At 40.2% G+C, this 22,452-nt stretch overlaps 1 protein-coding gene across 1 annotated transcript in view; it reads right to left on the bottom strand.

Annotated features, from left to right (window-relative positions):
• The window catches only part of itfg1 (integrin alpha FG-GAP repeat containing 1), a 213,706-nt gene that overhangs the window by 146,982 nt on the left and 44,272 nt on the right, over positions 1-22,452 (bottom strand). Inside the window, exon 8 of the mRNA XM_047362733.1 lies at positions 9,909-9,987. Within this exon, the coding sequence (XP_047218689.1) occupies positions 9,909-9,987 (79 nt within the window). The remainder of the gene's footprint in view (positions 1-9,908; positions 9,988-22,452) is intronic.

Raw genomic sequence — 22,452 nt, 5'->3', positions numbered from 1 at the left:
AGTGGGAAGTCTGTGGGAAGGAAAAAGTGTGGCAGAAAACGCTGCACAACGAGAAGAGGTGACCGGACCCTGAGGAAGATTGTGGAGAAGGAACGATTCCAGACCTTGGGGGACCTGCGGAAGCAGTGCACTGAGTCTGGAGTAGAAACATCCAGAGCCACCGTGCACAGGCGTGTGCAGGAAATGGGCTACAGGTGCCGCATTCCCCAGGTCAAGCCACTTTTGAACCAGAAACAGCGGCAGAAGCGCCTGACCTGGGCTACAGAGAAGCAGCACTGGACTGTTGCTCAGTGGTCCAAAGTACTTTTTTCGGATGAAAGCAAATTCTGCATGTCATTCGGAAATCAAGGTGCCAGAGTCTGGAGGAAGACTGGGGAGAAGGAAATGCCAAAATGCCAGAAGTCCAGTGTCAAGTACCCACAGTCAGTGATGGTCTGGGGTGCCGTGTCAGCTGCTGGTGTTGGTCCACTGTGTTTTATCAAGGGCAGGGTCAATGCAGCTAGCTATCAGGAGATTTTGGAGCACTTCATGCTTCCATCTGCTGAAAAGCTTTATGGAGATGAAGATTTCATTTTTCAGCACGACCTGGCACCTGCTCACAGTGCCAAAACCACTGGTAAATGGTTTACTGACCATGGTATCACTGTGCTCAATTGGCCTGCCAACTCTCTTGACCCGAACCCCATAGAGGATCTGTGGGATATTGTGAAGAGAACATTGAGAGACTCAAGACCCAACACTCTGGATGAGCTAAAGGCCGCTATCGAAGCATCCTGGGCCTCCATAAGACCTCAGCAGTGCCACAGGGTGATTGCCTCCATGCCACGCCGCATTGAAGCAGTCATTTCTGCCAAAGGATTCCCGACCAAGTATTGAGTGCATAACTGTACATGATTATTTGAAGGTTGACGTTTTTTGTATTAAAAACACTTTTCTTTTATTGGTCGGATGAAATATGCTAATTTTGTGAGATAGGAATTTTGGGTTTTCATGAGCTGTATGCCACAATCATCTGTATTAAGACAATAAAAGACCTGAAATATTTCAGTTAGTGTGCAATGAATCTAAAATATATGAATGTTAAATTTTCATCATGACATTATGGAAAATAATGAACTTTATCACAATATGCTAATATTTTGAGAAGGACCTGTATTTCTTCCATCCTATCTATACATCTGGCTCTGTAATATTCTCCTTTACCTGACCTCTTTCGCCTGTCCAGCCCAGTTTCTCCTCCTCAGGATCCCCTTTTTACCATTCCTTCAATCTTTCTTTCGACTTCTCTGATCTTTCAGTCTGTCTTTCGATCTCACATTATCCCCTCCTACCCTTTTCCTACCACTGTTGATGTGTGGCATACTGGGGAATGGTTGAGGGAACTGTAGACTGAAGCAGCAGAATAGTGTTGGAATGTAAAAACTGAGAAAAAAAAAGTGGACGAAAAGGTAAAAGAGAAAGATGGAAATTACCTTGAGAGAGAAAGAGACAAGAAATAGTTATCTATAGTGTTTGATTCGGCAGCATGACCCAATGGCATTCATATTACACAGCATGCGAATTAAACCTAGGTATGTCAATTATCACAAGCGCTTACACGAACTTTTTATAAGACATACTAAGAACCGGGGCCCTGAAAATCAATAAAAGGTGGACAGCAGGGACAACTACCTCTAAGGCCATTCTCCAGATTACTTATAAATGATTGTAATTCTTCCTCAAAATAGCATGATGAAATATGCAAAATGTAGGAAAAAAATTCAAGTACACATCTGAAAGTAATAAAGAGTTAACTATAGCTTCATAATGCCTGAAGCTCATTAATGAATGGAAATATCTTTAACGGCATTACAGCAATCAAAAGCAATCTCCACTGGTATTTTGGAAGTTTATCTTTAGTCACCCTTTTCTTCATCTCCCTCCACAGATTCTCTGAGGTTTAAGCAGGGACCCTGAGCTGATGGCCTTTTTAAAAGAGGACGCAAACTACGCCTACATGGCACACTGACTGCCTCGCTGACAGACAAATGTGCACCAACTAAAAAAAATGGGAAACTAAATGGGAAGAATGACTGAGCAAAATAAATCCAACAAAGGAAACAATGATCAGGGAAAACTAAAGAATCTTGTCAAATACAACACAACACAAAGCCAAAAGACACACAAAAATTAAATGCAATTAAGGTACAACTACAAAACACAAAATGGTTAACACAAAAGCAAAACTGAATCCTTGTCAGATCATGAAAACTGTCTTGGTTCAATGACAAAAACAGATTCATTTAAAAATGCTAATTAGGGAAGATGGTCTGGGTAGCTCTACCTACTTAAGGTTACCACTTAACTGTAATGAAAGGCATTAGGAAATAACTGTTTTCTTTCATTAATGGACACTTTGCTGACGGAAGAATTTTGATATTTGCACCAAAATGTATTTTAAAACTTGCAAATGAAGATCTAAATTTGGTTGACTTCAAACTAGGAAAACCTTTGCACTAGGACTAAGATGTAGAAATATAAAATCTTTGACAAAATAGTGCTCGGTTAAGCTTTTCCTATTATTCCTACTGGGACCTTTTTCCTTCATTAGCAAATTTCACACAAATGTACACACATGGGACAATGTAAAAGCCACTTTGATCTCAACAAGACAAGCAGCTCTGCACTACAGTTGTTTGAAAAAAGTACAGCCCTTTTTTCCCTAGACAGAGTGAGGGAAGGTGAGAGAGACAAAAAAAGGAGAGAGTAACAAAGCAGTGTAGGGTTGTTAACAAGACAGGACAGGACAGCCAGTAAAATTATATAAAGAAAGCAGGAATAAAAAAAAGTGGTTGAGGGGAGAATGAGGCTGACAGAAAAAAGGGGGGAGGTGAATGTAACATAATATAATGAGATGAAACAACGCCTGAGGGGAGAGCAGCGACAACTAGGCTGCGCACATGCTGACTTACCTGCCTGCAAGCACACACTTCATCACCCACACATACATACTCACAGAGCATGATGACAGCCTTTCCGATTTCAAAAATCACTTCTATACTGTGATTTAGCAGTTTCTAAAGATCGCCCCTCCACTGGTCTTTGTTTTCCACCTGCCCTGATGCCTAGTGACACACTCAAGTTGTGGAACTTCACTGGGTTTTACCTAATGATGAATTATGCATCGGCCACTGTCACTTTGAAAAATGCAATTACTTCAGTGATCAGGCAGATGGCTGTGTTTTGTCTGGCATATGCTGCGCATTTATTATGGGAATCATGATGATAACAGAACCGCCAGCTCACAAACGCAGGACTGTAGATGGATTTCCTTTTGCATTCCTGCACACATAATGGTCCATGCGTGGCTTAAGATAAGTCTATGCTCGCTGCTTATAAAAGGGAAAAAAAACATCAACTCTCTGAAAGGGAGGTTATGATTAAATATTCTCTCTGCACAATAGATGCAGATAGTATCTATCCATCTATTATCACACTGTTAGTTGAACTGTGAATTATGTGTAAATATTAGTAGATCTAAAAAATTCAATTGTTTTTCTTAATCATAATTAAATATTCTGACATTCTACTGAATAAGTATTAGAAACAAAAGTGTGTGATAGGATGAGCTAGACCACTTTGCCAAGAACCCTTTAAGGAATTAGTTACTAGTCCAATTTTCTGTTAGAATTTAATAACTGGCTAATATATTCTAACTACAGTATTTGATGTGAGAAAGAAACAGATACTGAAGATTTGAAACCTTCAGGACACAGACAGACTGACGGATGGATGGCGATTCAACAAAGGGACAGAGAATAAAGTCTGGAAACAAATATGGTTTTTTTTGCCATTTTTATCTAGAGCTGGAAAATAAACTAAATGTTATACTTTTCTAGACTTGTCAGGACTGTGCAGGAACTATGAAACTTAAAGTTACACAGGACCTTAAAAGAGCATAGCTCACTTTTAACAACAAATATCACTTTACAATCTGATGTAAAACAAATATCATAAAAATGGACAATGTGAAATGAAAGGAATTGATGAATAATTTCCCCTATCTTATGAAAAGGTCAAATATATTACTGAGACTTAACCTTCTTTTAAATGTTTTAATATCTGTAGAGCTGCAGCAGCGTAGTAAATGAGCTTTGTCAGGCGGGTTTCTGAGATGAAGCCAAAACTACAGCAGAGGTCGACACAGCAGAGGGAACTACAGCAGTACAGGCAGGTTGGCACATACACTACATTATTTGTTGAGAAAAATGTAGTGCTGAACAGGGGGAGAAAAGTGCAGGTAAAAGAGGAGAGTGAGAATTGAGAATGTGATGTGTGATGGAAATAATTCCCACTCCAGATCACACAGGGATGAAGTGCTGCTCTTCACTCTGTCTCACAGTCTCTCGGCTTTCTAGTCTTTATCCCTGCTGCCATCTTCTCCTCATCCCTCTTCCCCTTGTTTGTACTTTCTGCTAAGAATTACATTTGCCTGATAATGCTCCTTATACAGCTTCCTCTGTTTTTGTTCAACTTATCTACCATTCATGGACATTTTTCAGATAAAGGCAAGACGGTGTGTGACAAAGATAAAACTCGCCTAAAACAGAAATAAATTCGAATACAAATCAGTGCTTGGCAGTAATGTTGACAAAGTTAGGCAGAGGGAAAACACATTTACGCTATTTACTAAAGGTCAACTTAATTAGCCTGGTAGAAAAGGAATAAATACAGAGAGATGTATGGGAGATTCATGGCCTAGCACCTTTTAGGTAACCATTTCCACATAATAGAATGTCCTTGTAAGAGGGAACATTTATGTTTGTTTGCAGTGCATTTTAGCAAGCACTGCTCAAGGAAATGTTGTTTTTTATACAGATGATTTAGTATTATTCAATATATATTTAATTCTAAAAGAACGAAGTATGGTCACAGAGCAGGTGAAATCTCCATCTTGTCATCCAAATATCTTGTCCGTAATGGCCCTTTTCCACTGGCTCGATTTGGCCCTACTTGACTCCACTCGGCTCACTATATGAGCATTTCCATTTCAGTTTTTTTCTGTACCAGTACCTACTTTTTTGGTCCCTGCCCCTGAGCAGTTACGACCGGGACTGAGTCGGGACTACATGTGACGCGAGGAGACTGCTGTTCACTGATTGGCGGTGGGAGGATGAGAAATGAGAAGGTTTTTGTTGAGACAGTGCAGGGAAAAGTTAATAAAACTCAAGAGCATCTAGAATAATATTAAGGACCACAGTGGCTGGAGCAGGTCATACATGTAATTTTATCATTTACAGATCATAAACCATGCCTGAAGGCTGACAGAAAAGAAAAAGGACAAATCAGCTTTCTGAATTACACACAGGCAGAGCGCTGTATGTACAACTAACTTCAAGGATCACTTGCACTTTCAAGTCCTTGTCCTCGTTATTGCCATGGGCCAGACAAAAACTTCCTCATAAGCCCAAAATTGTAACTTCTTCAGGCAAACTTTGGAGCTTCACCATGCAGACAGCAGCGTCTCTCCTCTCTGCTTCTCCTGCAGCAGCCCCCTCACATCAGAACCCCTGAGCCTTATTTTATAAGTTCTGGCTGGGCTATGGTCCAGATAATTATACCAGTGGATCATTTTAGACATAAAAAACATAAGGCATTCTTGTATATATATTAATACGTTATTAGTATTTAGTTTATTTATGTTTGTATTTTCTATTTATTTTTCATCATTTCATGCAGACTACTTTAATGTGACAATGAAACACAGTATCGTTAACAGCAGCACAGCACACTACACTAATGGCTGGAGGGGGGGCTTCAGCCAACAGAGTGGTGTTGAGCCACGCCGGCTAAAACGACCCAGTGGTAAAGGGGCACTAGTGAGGAAGACTTAAAGTCAGCTATTTTCAAGGTGAGATGGTAAAATGAAGCACTCAAATCTAAAAGCTGGTCAAATTGTTTGCAACTTGTCAAGCCATGTCTGTGGTTTATTCAGGCTGCATGTGAGAAAGAGCTAAATTTTAGGCAGATAACGGGAAGGCTCTTATTTTAGTAATGCTGGCAGCACTAACCACTAGTATATGATGCTGAAGATGGTTTAAAATGCAAATTGGTAATTTTGTCTTTGTTTTCAAAATGTTTCTGCTCTCTAATGCTACAACTGTTTCTGGTAGTAATTATTGATCGCACACAGCAGAAAGGCAAGAAAAAAAACATATAGACTTCTCTTTTTAATTCTTACTGTTGTCCAAGTTCATTTAACAAGTGAAGCTGACCAAAGCGCTGAACAAGTAAATAAATTATGATGAACAATAATTATAGACAAAACTGATGGAAGGGTAGGGTGGCAAACTGACTAGTGAAGAGTGACTAATAAATATACATTAATAAACAAAAATACAGAATATTTACTAAAGAAAATAATAGAAAAAATAAATAAATATGTTATAGGAGCCACACTTGACCTAGATCAAAAGCCAAAAAGAAAAACTGAGGCTTTAGAAAACATTTAAAACACTTAAGGGCTGAGCAGATCTAATATGAATTGGCAAGCTGTTCCAGGGCCTGGGCACATGTATGTCTTTTTAAAGCTTTTGATTATTTAATAAAGGACTTTTTTTATGATTAGACCAGATGTAGGATATGGATTAAAAACAAACAGAAAAACAGAGCAAGATGGCTTCTGCAATGTAATAAAATCTGACCTTCACCAATTTAAATAAGAAAACGATGAAAGAGTAATCAGGTAGTGAAAAATGTCCTGCTGTGGGGAGGTGGCATACAACTGATCAACAGAAATAAAGAAAGACGACAGCTGAGGCAGAGCTGAGTGAAGAGCACAAAATGAAAAGGAAGAACAAGATAGACCTAGAAAAGTGCACATTCTCCTAACAGATTCTTAGAAGCACGACCCAAAAACGTTTTGGCCAAGAAAAAATAAAAATCCAATAAAAACAAGAAAAATGTGTACAGATTCAATCACAACATATAGGGCATTTCCCCTTAGGCTCATAGATAACCATCAATTTGAGAAGGACAAGTTAGTACACTAAATATTTGATGGGCACCCCGAGCTGCAATGAGATTAAAAGATTAATCTTGGCAGCAAAGATGTGTTTATCCATTTAAAGCTGTTACTGACTGTTTGCCTGTGTGTTTATGTGCATGTGCAGCACAATGAAGTAGCAATTAATATCAAATGAAAATTACACAGCTAATGACACTGCTTTAAACAAAAAGGTCAGAGAGAAAGAAGGGCAAAATATCACTGAACTAATTAAGTTTATCAGAATATTAAAGAGGGCTTAGGATACATTTTTAGTACACTGTATATTCAAAATACACTTTCATAATCAGTAATACAGGTGATAAATTACCTATTTATTCAGTTTTATTGCCTAACAGTAAACATTTCCTCTGGTTCAGAAAGGTTCTTTGTCTTGCTGACTTTGCTTTTTCAAGCATAAAACTGTAAATGCTAAGTCAGCATGAAGCAGCAGATTTAAAATCTAAAGAAAGTCAGACTTTACATGAGTCAACACACTGGAATATTTGGCCTGCAGATATTTATGTGCCCCCTGCTATTACTATTGAATTAATGTGAACAAGGGTTGACAGTGTCTCACGCAAAGCACTGATGCATGACTGTGTAAAATAAGCTAGATGCATGCTGACTTTTGGGAAGTCATTTTTGTTACTGTGGGAAAAACAAGAGCAACAATGACTGAACTGATTTAGACTTTGTCCCAAAAAGAAGGAACATATTAACTAAGCAATACAATTGACAGATCCTAAACAGTTCAAACAAATCTCAACTGAAAGAAAATAAGGTTTAACACTGATCGGGAACAGCATTAGGACCGCCTGCTTAATATTGTGTTAAGCATGAAAGTGTGCTGAGATATCGGAATCAGAATCAGCTCTATTGCCCAGTTTGTACAGACAAGGAATATGACACCGGCATGCTTTGTTCTCAGTGAAATTATTTTTTGGTATATATAACAGAGCAAATAAAAAATTTTTTTAATGTACATATATACACAAGTGATTTTACAATACCATATAATGTGAGATCAGTCCAAGTTTGCATGGTGTTGTTCTGAAACTCTGTTAAGTGTTCAGTGAAACAGCTTGGGGGAAGGAACTGTCTCTGTGGCGGCTGGTTTTAGCAGACAGCGCTCTGTAGCGCCACCTGAAGGTAAAAACCTTAAGCAGTGGTGTGCAGGGTGTGTGGGATCTGCAGATATTTTAGCTGCCCTTTTCTTGACCCTAGACTTGTATAAGTCCTGGATGGAGGGAAGGTCAGACCTTATGATTCTCTCTGCATTCCTGATTATTCGTTGCAGTCTGGACCTGTCCTGTTTTGTGGATGAGCCAAACCACACTGAGATGGATGAAGACAGGACAGATTGACTGATGGCAGTGTAGAAGATGACCAGCAGCTCCTGTGGAAGGTTGAACTTCTTGAGTTTCCTCAGGAAGTACAGTCTCTGCTGGGCCTTCTTCTAAACGCTGTCTTTGTATGAGGACCATCTCAGGTTTCAAGAAATGTTGGTTCCTAGGAACCGGTCCACAGTAGATACAGTGGTGTTGACATTGGTGACGGGGGGTATGTGGGGGTGGTGTTCTCCGAAAGTCCACCATAATCTCCACAGTCCTGAGTGGGTTAAGTTCCAGGTGGATTTGACCACACAGGTGTACCAGCAGATCCACCTCCTGTCTGTATGCAGACTCATCACCGTCCTGGAACAGTCCAATAACGGTGGTGTCATTTGCAAACTTCTGGAGTTTCACAGACGAGTTCGCTGAGGTGCAGCGGTCTGATCAGTTCTGGTGTAAACCTTACTGAGGTGCTTCCTAAACATTGGCTCATGCTCTTTATATAGCAAACAACTAAAACGTGACAGTTAACCTGAATCATTTTGATGAAGGATGATTTTCCAAAAGCCCTTGTCCTTTATATTATTGTTTCAGAATATCTTAAATTATTTTTCACTTTAAAGGCAAGTTTAAATAGCCAGCAGCATTCCCCCCTTCTCTCGCCGATGTGGCAGCTAAAATAGATGACCAAGGGACACTTTATGCAGTCTGGAGATTAGAGAACCAATAGAGATTTACTGAGCTGAACAATGAATTGAACTGGCCAAGATTGTGTAAAGGGATAAGATGCTCACAAAAATATGGCTCTACATGGGATTGTGAGTTTGTATCAGAGTGTATTGTGTGGGACTGTGTGCCTGTAACTGTGTACATTTGTGAGATAAGCCGACTGGGTAAGGGGTTAGCATGTGTGTTTTTGTGTGTAAAGAAGGGATGTTATGTGATGAGAAGGCTGTAGAGAAACTGTCAAAGCCACCAAGACCATGCAGCCTTATTTGGAATCCTTTGAAGCTACACAGCTTCAGATGCAGAAGCTTAAAAAGCCTAAAAGAAAAAAATGGATCTGACACACACAGTTACAAACACATTGAGAGCCCTGGGCAACTTGACCAGGGATACACATTTATTTATTGTGTTTTGTAACAGAGTTAAGATTTCCTACTGAATTTGCACCACTTGACCACATCTAGACAGATTTTTGGGTGGGGATAACAAAGATAAAAAAAATATATATATATTTTTTAGTATTTGGTTTTAATGTATCCTTGTAAACAGCACAGAAATATTTTCAGAAACAACACTAGCATAAGTTGCTACTATTCATAATGACCACTGCTGCTACCAACTAAATTGGGATCTTTCATTGTGTAGATATTTTTGGCATGAACAAAGGAAATTCCAGCATTTCTGTTGGAAATCCAGAGAACATGTACTGTATGTCCAGTTTTTATTATAAACATAGAAATATCTGTTGCTAGGGCTTTGCTTTAAATCAGTAAGAATATCCGACTCAACAAAACAACAAAAAACTATATCTTTTTTATTCTTACCAAAGTCAACAAAGGAGGACTGCCCAAAGTTCTTTACATCTGGTTTTGACACAACGTCACCCTTAGTGAAGGCCCCATCCTGGGAGAACAACACACAGGAAGAGAAAAGAGAGGACAGAGAGAGATTATGCAGCTTCATAAATGTTCATACATATTGCAACTGGTCAACTGTGGCTTGTTTAGGGGTCAGAAGTCAGGTCTTATTTGAATTTTGTTTTATAGTTACAGCCCCAGTAGATCAATGAGACTAGACAGAGAAGAGGTATAATGATTACCACACTGAAGCAGTATTTTCTTTTTATTTTCTTCACAACACAAACGCTCATGGGATATTTAATCGACCTTTGGAAAAAAAGGAATGAGTATGAATATTATGCATTAACATGAGGAGCCAGCAGAGGCTGCCTATTTCCATAAATCTTTTAGCAGGGCTGAAACACTACGTATGCTACAGGCCATTTTTTCATTTCTCCCAAAATTTAACATAACTTATTTTTAAACACAACAATTAAAAAGCTGAAGTGCTTTGACTTTCTTAAAAAATTCATATTTTTTAAAAATTTACACAACAATAAAAGATTTCACATTTGCATTACACGGTTTTTTAAAATGAATCAGGCAAAGCTATTTAAAAAGATTTAAGGTTATTCAAATTAAAAACTTTTTTTTAATTACTTTAATTATTTGCTGCTATTGAATTAAATGTCCATTGCTCAGACAATAATTTGTAGTATATAAGTAATACATGCATAATTCTACTACTAAAGTTTAGAATCATGAAAAAAAAATTCTTTCAGTTTGTACATTTTTCTATTTTTTGCAATTAACAGTTTATGTTCAAACCATGCATCCTTTAAATAACTTACTTGAGCGGAGTATAAGGATGGGTTGCATATAAGGATGCCTGCAACCCAATCCTCAGAAGAGGGAAGCCGACCTCAAGTAAATTTGATCTTTTCGTTATTAATTTGATTTTCTGCTAGTCAGGACAGGGTGAGGTTTAGGGAATTAAGGCGATCTAAGATCTCTTTGTGTCGAGACTAGTTCCCTATCAGCTGTTAGTAGCTAAGGCAACTGGCTGCTGGACTCTATACCACGTCTGAGCTGGCCTGATTAAACCGTTCTGTCAGCTGACTGCTGCTATCGTGACGCATCACCGGACTAAAAGAAGCTTCACTGTTTATTCCATTTGTTAAACTTTCCAAGTCAATCCAAAGCGTTGCTCCCACTACTTTGACTGGTTTGATCTTCATGTATTCTAGGGCGGATCCTTATTTTTGGTTATTAATTTATCCCTTTTGTAGAATAGTGCATGCTTAATTAGGTTTAATAAATTTTCATTTAAAGAGACAGTGTTTGTGTTTATTTTTTGTAAGAGTGTTCATCTGTGAAACTAAGGTTAGTGTTCCCCACCATTTGGTAAAACGGTTGATAAAGTGACATTTAGTGTGGCTTTGGTTTAGAAAGTTTAAAAAAAAGATGCAGCTCCATTTTTTTCTCTCTAGCAAAAGAAGTAAGTTATGATGGACATAAAAACAGACTATCATATTTATAAAGATATATTGATTACCAGAAATAAAATCCAAAAGTAGTATTTCATGAGCTGACAATACAAAGCATAATCGATAATTGTCTGTTTGTTTAACGACACTGGACAGATTCTGGCAATAATGTTAAGGAACACCAACATTGTAATGCAAAGCACCATCCAGGGTATTGATTTCGGTGCAGAGAGAAATTTCACAATGCCACAAGGATTAAATTGTCAACGATGGCAATTTAGAGAGAAGTCCTAGAACAAAAGCCTTTCCAACATCAACATTGTTATCAGACTAAAGCTAAATCTGACAAATTCGATCATATAAAGTAAAATGAAAGCCAAAATTTGAATTTATTATGTCCAATTGTTTTTACTCGTAGCTTCTACCAAAATGGCAATGAAATATAATTTAGTGAGTAATACATGATTGGTACTATGTCTGAAACCATCACTGACAACACTTGTTTAAGGTTCACTATAACAATGATTAAGTATGTGCTTCTAAAGTATTCTACTCAGTACTTGGAAAGATAAATCTACCACAGAACCCATTTCCTATTTTCCAATCTTGTGTAACCGTTTCTCGGTCCTAGCCTGCCTTTGGCTCATTTACAGTCAGATTTTAATAGCTGAAACGTTGTAAAACATGTTGTGCTGTCAATCAGGAAGCTGAAAATGATGAATAGTATCTGAATCAACAGATTTTTGGCTGACAGTATTATGATGTACAAAATGCATCAATTATTTTTCTGTAAAACATTTTTTAATGTATACTTCAGGTTTGGAATGGGAACAAATTACATGTTTGCAGATAATATTTTAATGGAATTCTTTACCCAGTTGACAATGATGGAAAATATGTGGCTGCCCTGTATTAGAGGGTGCAGAAATGGGCCTTAGAGCTCATGGTTTTTTTTCAGGGGACACAAATTACCAATTTTGCCATCCCCCATGAAGACTCTGAGATTTAGAGCAGCAATATAAAGATAGAAAGGACTGTACAATTTTCCTAATAAAAAAACATATACTTGTGGTGACTTCCACTTCCACTATCCAATACTTATCTAAAGAAAACCCTACTACTCTAAATATCTCACTCAATAAATGGTTGCATGTGAATGATAGTTAGGCAGATAGAATTGTTGCTCTTCATAAAGATCACCTAGGCTAGAAGAAGATTGGCAACACCCTTAAACTGAGCTGTAGCACGGTGGCCAAGACCACGCAGTGGTTTGGCAGGAAATGTTCCACTCAGAACAGGCCTTGCCATGGTCAGCCAAAAAAATTTGAGTGCACATGCTCATCATCATATCCAGAGGATTTCTTCTCAAAATAGACATATGAGTGCTGCCAGCATTGCTGCAGAGGTTGAATGGGTGTGGGGTCAGCCTGTCGGTGCTCAGATCATACGTCGCACACTGCATCAAATTGGTCTGCATGGCCGTCGTCCCAGCAGGAAGCCTCATCTAAAGAAGATGCACAACACAGCCCGCAAACAGTTTGCTGAAGACAAGTACAATAAGGACATGAAATACTGGAACCATGTCCTGTGGTCTGCCAAGACTAAGATAAAGGTATTTGGTTCAGATGGAATCCAGTGTGGCAGCAACCAGGTGAAGAGTACAAAGACAAGCTTGTCTTTCCTACAGTCAAGTATGGTGGTTGGAATGTCTTGTTTTGGTGCTGCATCAGTGCTGCTCATGAATGCCAACATAGACTGTGACGTACTAAAGCAGAACATGATCCCCTCCCTTTGGAAGCTGGGCCACAGAGCAGTAGTCTAACCTGATAACCTTTAACACACCTCCAACATGACCATGCCTTGCTAAAGAAACTGAGGGTAAAGGTACTGGTCTGGCCAAGTGTGTCTCCAGACCTAAACCCTATTGAGCATCTGTGGTGCATCCTCAAACAGAAGGTGGGGGGGCACAAGGTCTCCAACATCCACCAAATCTGTCATGTCATCATGGAGGAGTGGAATTGGATTTCAGTAGCAACCAATAAATCTCTAGTGAATTCCTGGCCAAAAGAGTTAAGGCAGTGCTGGAAAATAATGCTGGCAACACAAAAGAATTTGGACATTTTCCCTTAGGGGTTTATTCACTTTCTTTGGCTTTAACATTCACATAGTCTAAGGTCCCCCAACATCTCATCTGTTCTGCCACATACTGAACAAAATCTCTGGAGTAGTCCTCTAGTTATAGCTGTAGCGATCTTTGAAATGTTTAACTCTTGTGATCCAGTCTTCCAGACTTGCTTCTTTCAATGATTATTCTACAAGATCTGCATGCCGTAAGTGTTTTTGAGACAATACCATTTACATTATTTTCAGTGGTTTGGAGGTTTTGGCTGTTCAGCATATTCTGAAAATGTTGTGCAAAGTCTTTCAAGCATCCATTGTAAAAACAACTTGTTGTGGTCCCAGGGTTCTAGCTCCCTCCTGAGACATTAAGATTCGGAGAGGGATGACAAGTGTTGCCAAAGTAATTGTCTGCTCATTGCTGATAGTGTCATCAAGGAAGGATAATCCTAATGGGCCTCATAGTGTATTTGAAGCTAGGAAGGTCTTCCGTTTCTCTAAAAACAAAATAAAATAAAACAATGAAGTGTTTTATATTTTTGGGACAAGATAAGTTTGCATTTATAAACTCTTAATATGAATCATAAATGTAGTGCAAAAACCCCATTTATTTACTTCTACTGAAAGTGCATATAAAAAAAATCAGAAAAAAAATAGACTTTATTGACCAAAGTCCAGTTCAGGTATAAATAACACATTATTATTACTAAGCTGTGTCACTGTTAGCTTAGCATACTTGCACCAGTGGATATCTTTTTAACAGTCAAGAACTTCGACAGTATGTGTTTCATACTATGTATGTGTTTACTAATTTTGTTTTCACTGGGATTTTAGCAGTACAAAGTCTTCTCTGATTGACTTCCGGTATTTTTTTATGTTACATTTATATATTTGAGCCCTAGCAACCAGCAAGTGGACTGGGTTTAAGTCTTCAAGGAAACCAAAAGTGGGCTTTTGAGTTATTTAGTTGCATCTTGCTTTCTTCTGCTGAATTCTGACTAAAGTCAATTATTGATGTACTTTATTTGTTGATTTAAATGTATCTAATATATTCTGGACAAAGAGTTCCACAATCACTAAAAGATAATGTATTCATTTGTTTCCCATAACTCCTTGTTTCAATTTGCAGAGATTATCATTCTAGAAGCAGTACTTACTGTAAAAAAAAACTCTATTTCTAGAAGGAAGTTCAACAAACTCAGTGGTTTTATATAATTTTTCAAATCAAAGAGTGAGAGCCAGATGTATATACTAGAAATAACTCTTCAAAAACATTCAATGTTACTAACTTTTACTGATGTTTACCAAAAGCAGAAACAATCTATTCAGACGTAAGAAGATCAGGGTTTCTGGTCACTCATGGATTTATGGTGTTTACTGAGTATTGAGGATGACATCTGCGTGATTGACTGGTGCGGGTTCTTTAAATGCAACGGATCATGATTAAAACTGTGTGTGTTTGAGGACAGCCGACTGATGTGTGAAGATTAAGGGATTATAGGCTTTAGTATTGCTGGTACCTTCTGTTCAAATTAACCAAAATACATTTCTCTTACTCACAGGCCAAGTATGCACAGAGGAGGAATAGAGATAAAAAACATTGACTTAAGTTCATTCGTAGAGAGGAACTCGTATGGCTATAAAACTGAAAAACTAATATCTTTCAGCTTTTTTAAGTGGAATATATTCTACTTTTTAATAGTTGCTGCATTTGCTAGTGGGCGATTTAATAAGAAAGCCATAAGGAAAGGTCATCATCATTGGATGAGGTGACCCTTGTTGGGCTGTATGTGTTAGTGTTCGCTCAGTAAAACCAGTCCTTTAGTACTGCTTTTAAGATGATACAATGGATATAATCAAAATAATGATGCAAAGGCAGCACAAATATAGAGATGAATAACATTACATAGACTGTACAGTTTGGTCTATTTACTGTCACAAGGACTTACATTTAGCCTGACCACTGGCTTGCACACAGAAAACATTTTTTTCCCAAAATATTACCCAGAATACATCTAGTCATTTGCTTCTGCTTCTCTATGTTTAAAAGTTTTTTTTTTTTTTTTTTTTTGCATTTCTTGTTTTTTCCCCTCAGCGAAAAAATGAAATTGAAAAGATTGATTTAAACAGTTTTGAGATTGAAAATCGGAACACGGACATGTTTGTGCAGCAACCGCAGTTTGTTCCTGTGTCACCAATTTAATATATCACATGTCACAGAACCGACCTTTTAAACCACTCTAACTTGCTGGCCAAAATGTCTCTCTGTATATATCCTATTTTATTTCCTCTACCGTGACTTCTCTCTCTTGTGTAATCACAAGTAAACTGTGGAATGGGCAGTGATAGAATAAGAAAAATATAGACAATTAATTAAAAGAAAGTGGTAAAAGAAAAAAAAGAAAAAGACAGTGTACTGGCCTGTGACCGATAGATGCAGCTGAACAACATGAAGGGATTAACAATGGCCTAATACTGATGGCATGTTGAGAAATGACCTGGTCTTCAGTATTTGAGTATCTTTGCATAAGTGTTAGAAGTACGAAACCATGAAGTGTTTTTTGAAGAGCAGCGTTTTTATGGGTTTTGACATTAGGATTTGTTGGTGTGTGTGAAGAATTGATGCATTGCAGACGAGGGTCATTAGAGGAAAACTGCACAACACAGCAGAGAAAAAGGTTGCAAGTTAAAATGGAAGCCTTTTGGCTATGAAATTCAGAATAAGATGACGGTCATTCATGAAGTGAAGAGGGTTAATTGTGAGTCATTGAGTGTGTCGTCTGACTTTGTCTTGTGCCCACATCACTTCCTCGGTACTTTATTCCAGTAGTTTTTAAAAGCTCCACTAACAGAGCAAATAAAGTGTTGGCACACTAAAAAACATTATAAAACTATAGCAGCCCGGCCGTGTATATTGACCCTGTGGAGCTCCCGACGGACAGTTCTGGTGGAAACAGGAGAGTTGAGGTGCACATTTAATTCTGCCGTGATTTGGGCAGCCGTGGTTTTATGTTTTTTGGATACAATCCGGGTTAGCACCCGAACATCCCTTTCAGACAGCTTCCTCTTGCGTCCACAGTTAATCCTGTTGGATGTGGTTGGTCCTTCTTGGTGGTATGCTGACATTACCCTGGATACCGTGGCTCTTGATACATCACAAAGACTTGCTGTCTTGGTCACAGATGCGCCAGCAAGACATGCACCAACATTTTGTCCTCTTTTGAACTCTGGTATGTCACCCATAATGTTGTGTGCATTTCAATATTTTTAGGAAAACTGCTAAGTGAACCTTCAAACTCTGCCCTTACTGGTGCAATGTGCAATCAATGAAGACTGGCTACCAGGCTGGTCCAATTTAGCCATGAAACCTCCCACACTAAAATGACAGGTGTTACAGTTTCATTGTCCAACCCCTGTATTTAACTCTTCTAAACTGTTCAATCCACCCGTCACATCTGCTCTTTGCACGGCAATAAACTTGTTCTGCTTTGTTCTTGCTTGGATTACTTTCCTCCTCACAAACATTTTCACATTGTAGAAACCCTCAGTCCGTCTCTGCTTCGAAACTCAACCTTCCTCTTTTTCCTTTTCCATTTTCTCTCTCTCTTTGATGAGATAAAGTACTGTTGGGTTTGTGTGTCAACCAACTGCATTTCAAACAGGTCCCTCTGACGAAAACCCAGAGCCACGGTCTCCCTTTCCTGCTCTCATTGAATATCAACTAGTCCGGCAGCAGTGCCAGGAATTCCGTGCTCCAAATCCGGCTATACTCTTTTGACTCAATTGTTGCAACGAAGTAGGCATGTTATAAGCATTCGGGCATTAAAGACTTCATTTAATTAGAACAGTTATGTCTTAAAAAAGCTGTGTCAAAGGTAAACCTCAGACTAATTTCCCATTGTTGCGTGAGAATGCTAACTTATAAAATCTATGTGTACATGTTTGACTCTGGATCAGACAGGACCTAAGCAGGTGCTGCACAGTTTCTTATCTGACTAAGCTGGCATATCTAAAAAACACATATGTTCTCTAAACCCGAAGAAGTGTATTTTGAGGAACATCAAGTCTTGTAATGCCTTTTTAAAGTGTTTGTGGGTGTGTGGGTCAATTTAGCCGAATTGATCAAAAAGCAGATCAGATTGTCATCAGTTCAAGCCCCTCTGAGCATTTAACATGCAGAGGGGAATAAATCCTCACAGTGCCGACAGTGATGAATTACATTAAGTAATATTAATGGGCATTGCTGTAACATTTAAGTAGTGTTAAGTAGTGTGTAAATTCCCAAGCAGTGGTGCATATGTGAAGAATAGGGCATCTCACAGTTACAACTGTTGGGGGTTATGATTATTGATTGATTAATCTTGATCAATAATTATAATTACAAATCATAATTTGATTTGACCAAAATCCTCATTTATGAATCGAGACCAGAGATGTTTCTGGTGTTGTAATTGCGGCTCAACGCCTTTGACAATTACAACCGTTAAATACTCCGTAATAATTAATAACTATTGCTGGAGATGTCACTGTTTAATCGACCGTTTCTGCCGAAACGTGTGGAACTTTAACCTTATCTTGACTGACAAATCACTTTTTGCACACAATGAACACAAAACGCTCTCTCTTTATCTATGTGAATATGACGAAGAGGTGTGGTGGTGAGTGGAGAGTGTGTGTGTGTGTGTGGGGGGGCGCAACTCCATCTGTACTCAGTGATGTCCTGATCATAAAACTTCCCCCAACTCCTGAGCAGACCAAGAGTTATACAGCTTTTGGCGGCAAGCTAGCGAGCAGTGAGATTGGAGACAAAGGGAAATGGAGAATTTCACCATGAGGTGATTTTAACAGTCCAGTCTTACTACACACCTGCGTTGGCTCTCAGGTGGTAAAACACGCACAGAGCTAGCACAGCGGCTTCATACATCAACACGACACATCAAAGTTCCAATAAGCAAGGTTACATGCACATATTGTTCAGAACACATGAGATCCTAACTAGCGATTCTGATCGCTCTACAACCTCTGGCCCTGCCCATGCCTTCTAACAAAGAAATAAAAATAAAGGATGAGTTTTACTTGGTGAAGCTCCTTCTGGGGCAGCGAGTGCGAAACCTCAGTTATGAATTGTTCGTTGTCCAACGAGAGAGAATGAATGAACTCTGCAAAGAGCTCTTTCTCTTGAAGTGGCACACTTCAGTCACTAGTCCGGTTCCTAGCAGAAGGCGTATGTTCAAAGTGAGCGCCTTCATATATAGCGTCCTGTGACGTCAGACTTGGGACGCCCAGTCATATCAGTCGCAGTGCTCGACGGGATATGTAGTAGCGGGCTGTCCTGGATACAAAATGGCCGATGCCATTGGAGAGGCACAGTGACGTCCAACAACGTGCAGATAGTCCAATACTCAGCAAACAAGTGGTCCAACATTCCCCCCTAAGTTCAAAGAGAGAGATGAATCGCAGACTTTGAAGCTACTGGGACCATTCTGTCCTTTGCTGACCAATCAGTGATCCGTGGCGAAGCAGAACAAAACAAAACTGTCCCTGTGTTCCTCAAAACCTATGACTGGGCAGGATAGAGGTTAGCCTGGGCAGGACTAAACTCTGACTAACTCATACCTTTCTACATTGTTCAATGAGAAAATACAGGACAATACATTCATATCATCATTACATTCCTTGGTCATCAGCTTTGGTAACCCTGAGACAAAATGATACAGCAATAAAAGATACCGTACACATATATGTATATATAAAAACAAAAACAAAATCATGGTTCATAGCTTATTCGTCCAACTTCTATTAGGCACTGGACCCTGGCTGTGTCATTGGCAAAGGCGGTGCTATGAACCGTGGGGGAATGAATGTGAGGGAATCAATCCTGACCTGTAAACGCTTAACCTGTCTGTATGCGGTGTGTGCCATTCCTGCCGTCACGACCCACCCGATTACAAGGAGAACTACCGTAACGGTCATAGTGTGGGTTTCTGTCCATTCTGTTTGCCGGGGGAACTGAGGGAGAGGTGTGAAGCTTAATTCCGCAGGGGTGAGGCTGAACTTAATCTGTTTGGTACCTTCCACTATCAGTTGTTTTTCAATACTAGCGTCAATGCTGAAATTTTATCCCTTGAAGGCATCCATAATTTCAATTTCTGTATCATATCGATCGAGATTAAGGTGATGAAGGATTATGTCCCCGAGATGTAGGAGTGCACCTTGGGGTAAGGAGACAAACATTGTTTGGTTGGGTAATTTTATTCTGGTAACGGTGTCATGCTGATCGTAGGATAGCATGGCTTCTGTTACTGGTGTGCTTACAAGCCATCGGTTACCCGCACGTTCGACCTTGGTTTCTAACCCTACATCCTTCAGAGTTACCTTTGCCTGACAATTTTGTTCGGGAGATCCCTCCCTTAAACCACACATGTAATCGGTGACATCTCTAATAAACGGGTTACTCGGGCACACCCAATGGAGGTCCTTGGTTTTGGTGCACAGGTCTAAATTGGGAATCAAATAAAACTTTGGGTCGGCCTCGTGGTAAGCCAAGAGTGATGGGGTTTTTAGTTGTACGTGTGTGTTTTCCTTCCAAAACCCGACATTTAACACTGTTTTAAGCCTGTATACGTTTGCTCTTTCGATGATAGGAAGATTGAGCATAAATTCTATCTCTAGGTTATCCGGATTGACAAAAATTGGGATTGCACTGCCTAAGCTATAAACTAGGTGTGTTTGTGGAGGTTACAAGGTGTCTGTTGTGGTGGACTTTAGGATTTTCTCTACCAAATCCAGCGGAACTAGGTAAGTGGGTATCCGTCCTTCGGTTAGGCTGTCTACCGATGAACCAACCTCCCTAATCAGGTCCTGCATCAAATCTCTTACAACCTGTGTGTACATCAAATCATTCCTGACCACTTCTGTGAGGGTTTGCAGTGCATGCAGGGTATTGTTAATAAGAGTGGAGTGTAAGTTTACAGTAACCACGGTGCCCTGGAGGGTCTTGGTTTGTATGTCTAATAGTCTCTGTTGGAGGAGGAGTCTTTGTTGGATTTCTGGAATTTCGTCATCCAATTCTTGCACGTGTCTCTGAATAGCTTTCAGGCTAACGGAATTTGCTGCTGAAAGGCCAATAGAAAACAGAGATCCCAGCGCCGCAACTGAGGCTATCAATCCACCTAGGAATCTCTTTGGGCGTTTACTGCCGCTGAGGTCCTCTTTGGTGACCATGAATTTCTGCAGTTGTTTGAGGATATAGATTGTAGTCTGTTTGGCATGGTCTATGGTGTCGGGGGTTTGAGTCCCCTGAGGTCTTCCTTCAGTCATCAGTGGCGGAAGACGAATGTGTTTACGGTACACGTCCCACGGGTCTAGGCGCACGAAGACCCTCTGCGTGTGGAGTCTACAGTGCGTAATAAGGAGCCCGGGGGTGTCTTGCAGGACTGTGCCGGTTGGTGGTCCTATCTGTATTACACCGGTTGGTAGAGCAAGTGTGGAGCCAATAAGAATGCCAATCATCCAGATGACCTCCATCCTGCAACAGAGAAATCCTGATTATAGAAGGGAAAAATGTATGGGTGGAGTTGTTAGTGGTTAGTGCATGTTAGTGTGGAGTTTATTTACATGCACCTATCTGGCTGACCCTATGCGCTACCCTCTCCTCCCTCAGTTCCGGAAGGGAGCCCTGTTTCTGTGGAGGAGAGTCTGTGGTAGGGTTTGATCTGGTTCGCGTGAACCCATTTGTACATCGGGGCCTGTTTGGATTTTGAGATTCTTATTCTGTAGGCCACTGGTGAGAGTTTCCCCACTATGTCGAAGGGGCCTGCCCATTTTGGGAGAACTTTTCTGGAGCGTCCGGTTGGTAGGGCAAATCTGAAATAGAAGACTTTTTCACCCACTTCGTATTCACGGTGGGCTGCTTTCCGGTCATAATATGCTTTTGCGCCCTCTACGCTGGCTTCTAGGTTTGTTTGCGCCCAAGCGAAAGTGGATCTGAGGTGCTCCTTCAAGTCTGCGACATATTGGTGTGCTGTGTAGGCAGTTGTCACACACATCTTCTGGATGGTACAATAGATGGAGTGGGAGAGTCATTTGCCTTCCAGTCATCATCTCAAAGGGTGTCACTCCTGTAGAGCGTTGGGGGGTGGACCGGATGGCCATCAGGACTAAAGGGAATTTGATGTCCCAGTCCTTTCCATTGCTGCTAACATACTTCTTTAGCATGGCCACTATGGTACGGTTCATCCGCTCCACCTGACCCGACGATAGAGGGTGGTAGGGAATGTGAAATTTTACTTCCACTCCCAGAATGTCAAACAGCGCTGTCATGATGCTTGAGATGAAATGTGTCCCTCTGTCTGAGTTAATGGACAGGGGAAGGCCCCACCGGCTGAAAACATGGTTCAGCAGAAGAACAGCTGTGGTTACAGCTGTGTCGTTTGGTGCAGGTAAGCATTCAACCCACTTGGTGAAATTGCACGTCACTGTTAGGAGGTACCTCTGGCCGATTTGGGGACTGGTCCAACCCAGTCGATTTGCAGGTGGGACCACGGGAATGTGACCCCCCTTCGCTGAAGTGGGGCCCGACCGAGTGGTTGTGATGGTTGAAACTGACAGCAAGTCAAACATCCTTGGATGTAGATTTGGGTGTCGTGAGCCATCGAAGGCCAGTATGCCACCTGTTGTAGGGTGTGGAGTGTGGCTTTAAGACCCCTGTGACCCCCTACAGGAGAGTCATGAGCGTAGGCTAACATGACCCCCCTGTGGTCAGTTGGTACCACCCATGGAGGCGTCCCACGCCCGTTGTGGGTGTAGACTAACAAACCTTTCTCCAGCTTCAGGTGGGACAGGTTACGTCGGAGGGTTCTCAGTTCTTTGGTCTCGCCCGTCGCCAATGGCGACGTTTCTGTTGACCGACCGCTGGCCACTAG

Source organism: Girardinichthys multiradiatus, chromosome 4, assembly GCF_021462225.1.
Source record: "Girardinichthys multiradiatus isolate DD_20200921_A chromosome 4, DD_fGirMul_XY1, whole genome shotgun sequence".
In the NCBI taxonomy this organism is placed as follows: Eukaryota; Metazoa; Chordata; class Actinopteri; order Cyprinodontiformes; family Goodeidae; genus Girardinichthys; species Girardinichthys multiradiatus.
This window is presented reverse-complemented; position numbering and strand designations above follow the sequence as displayed.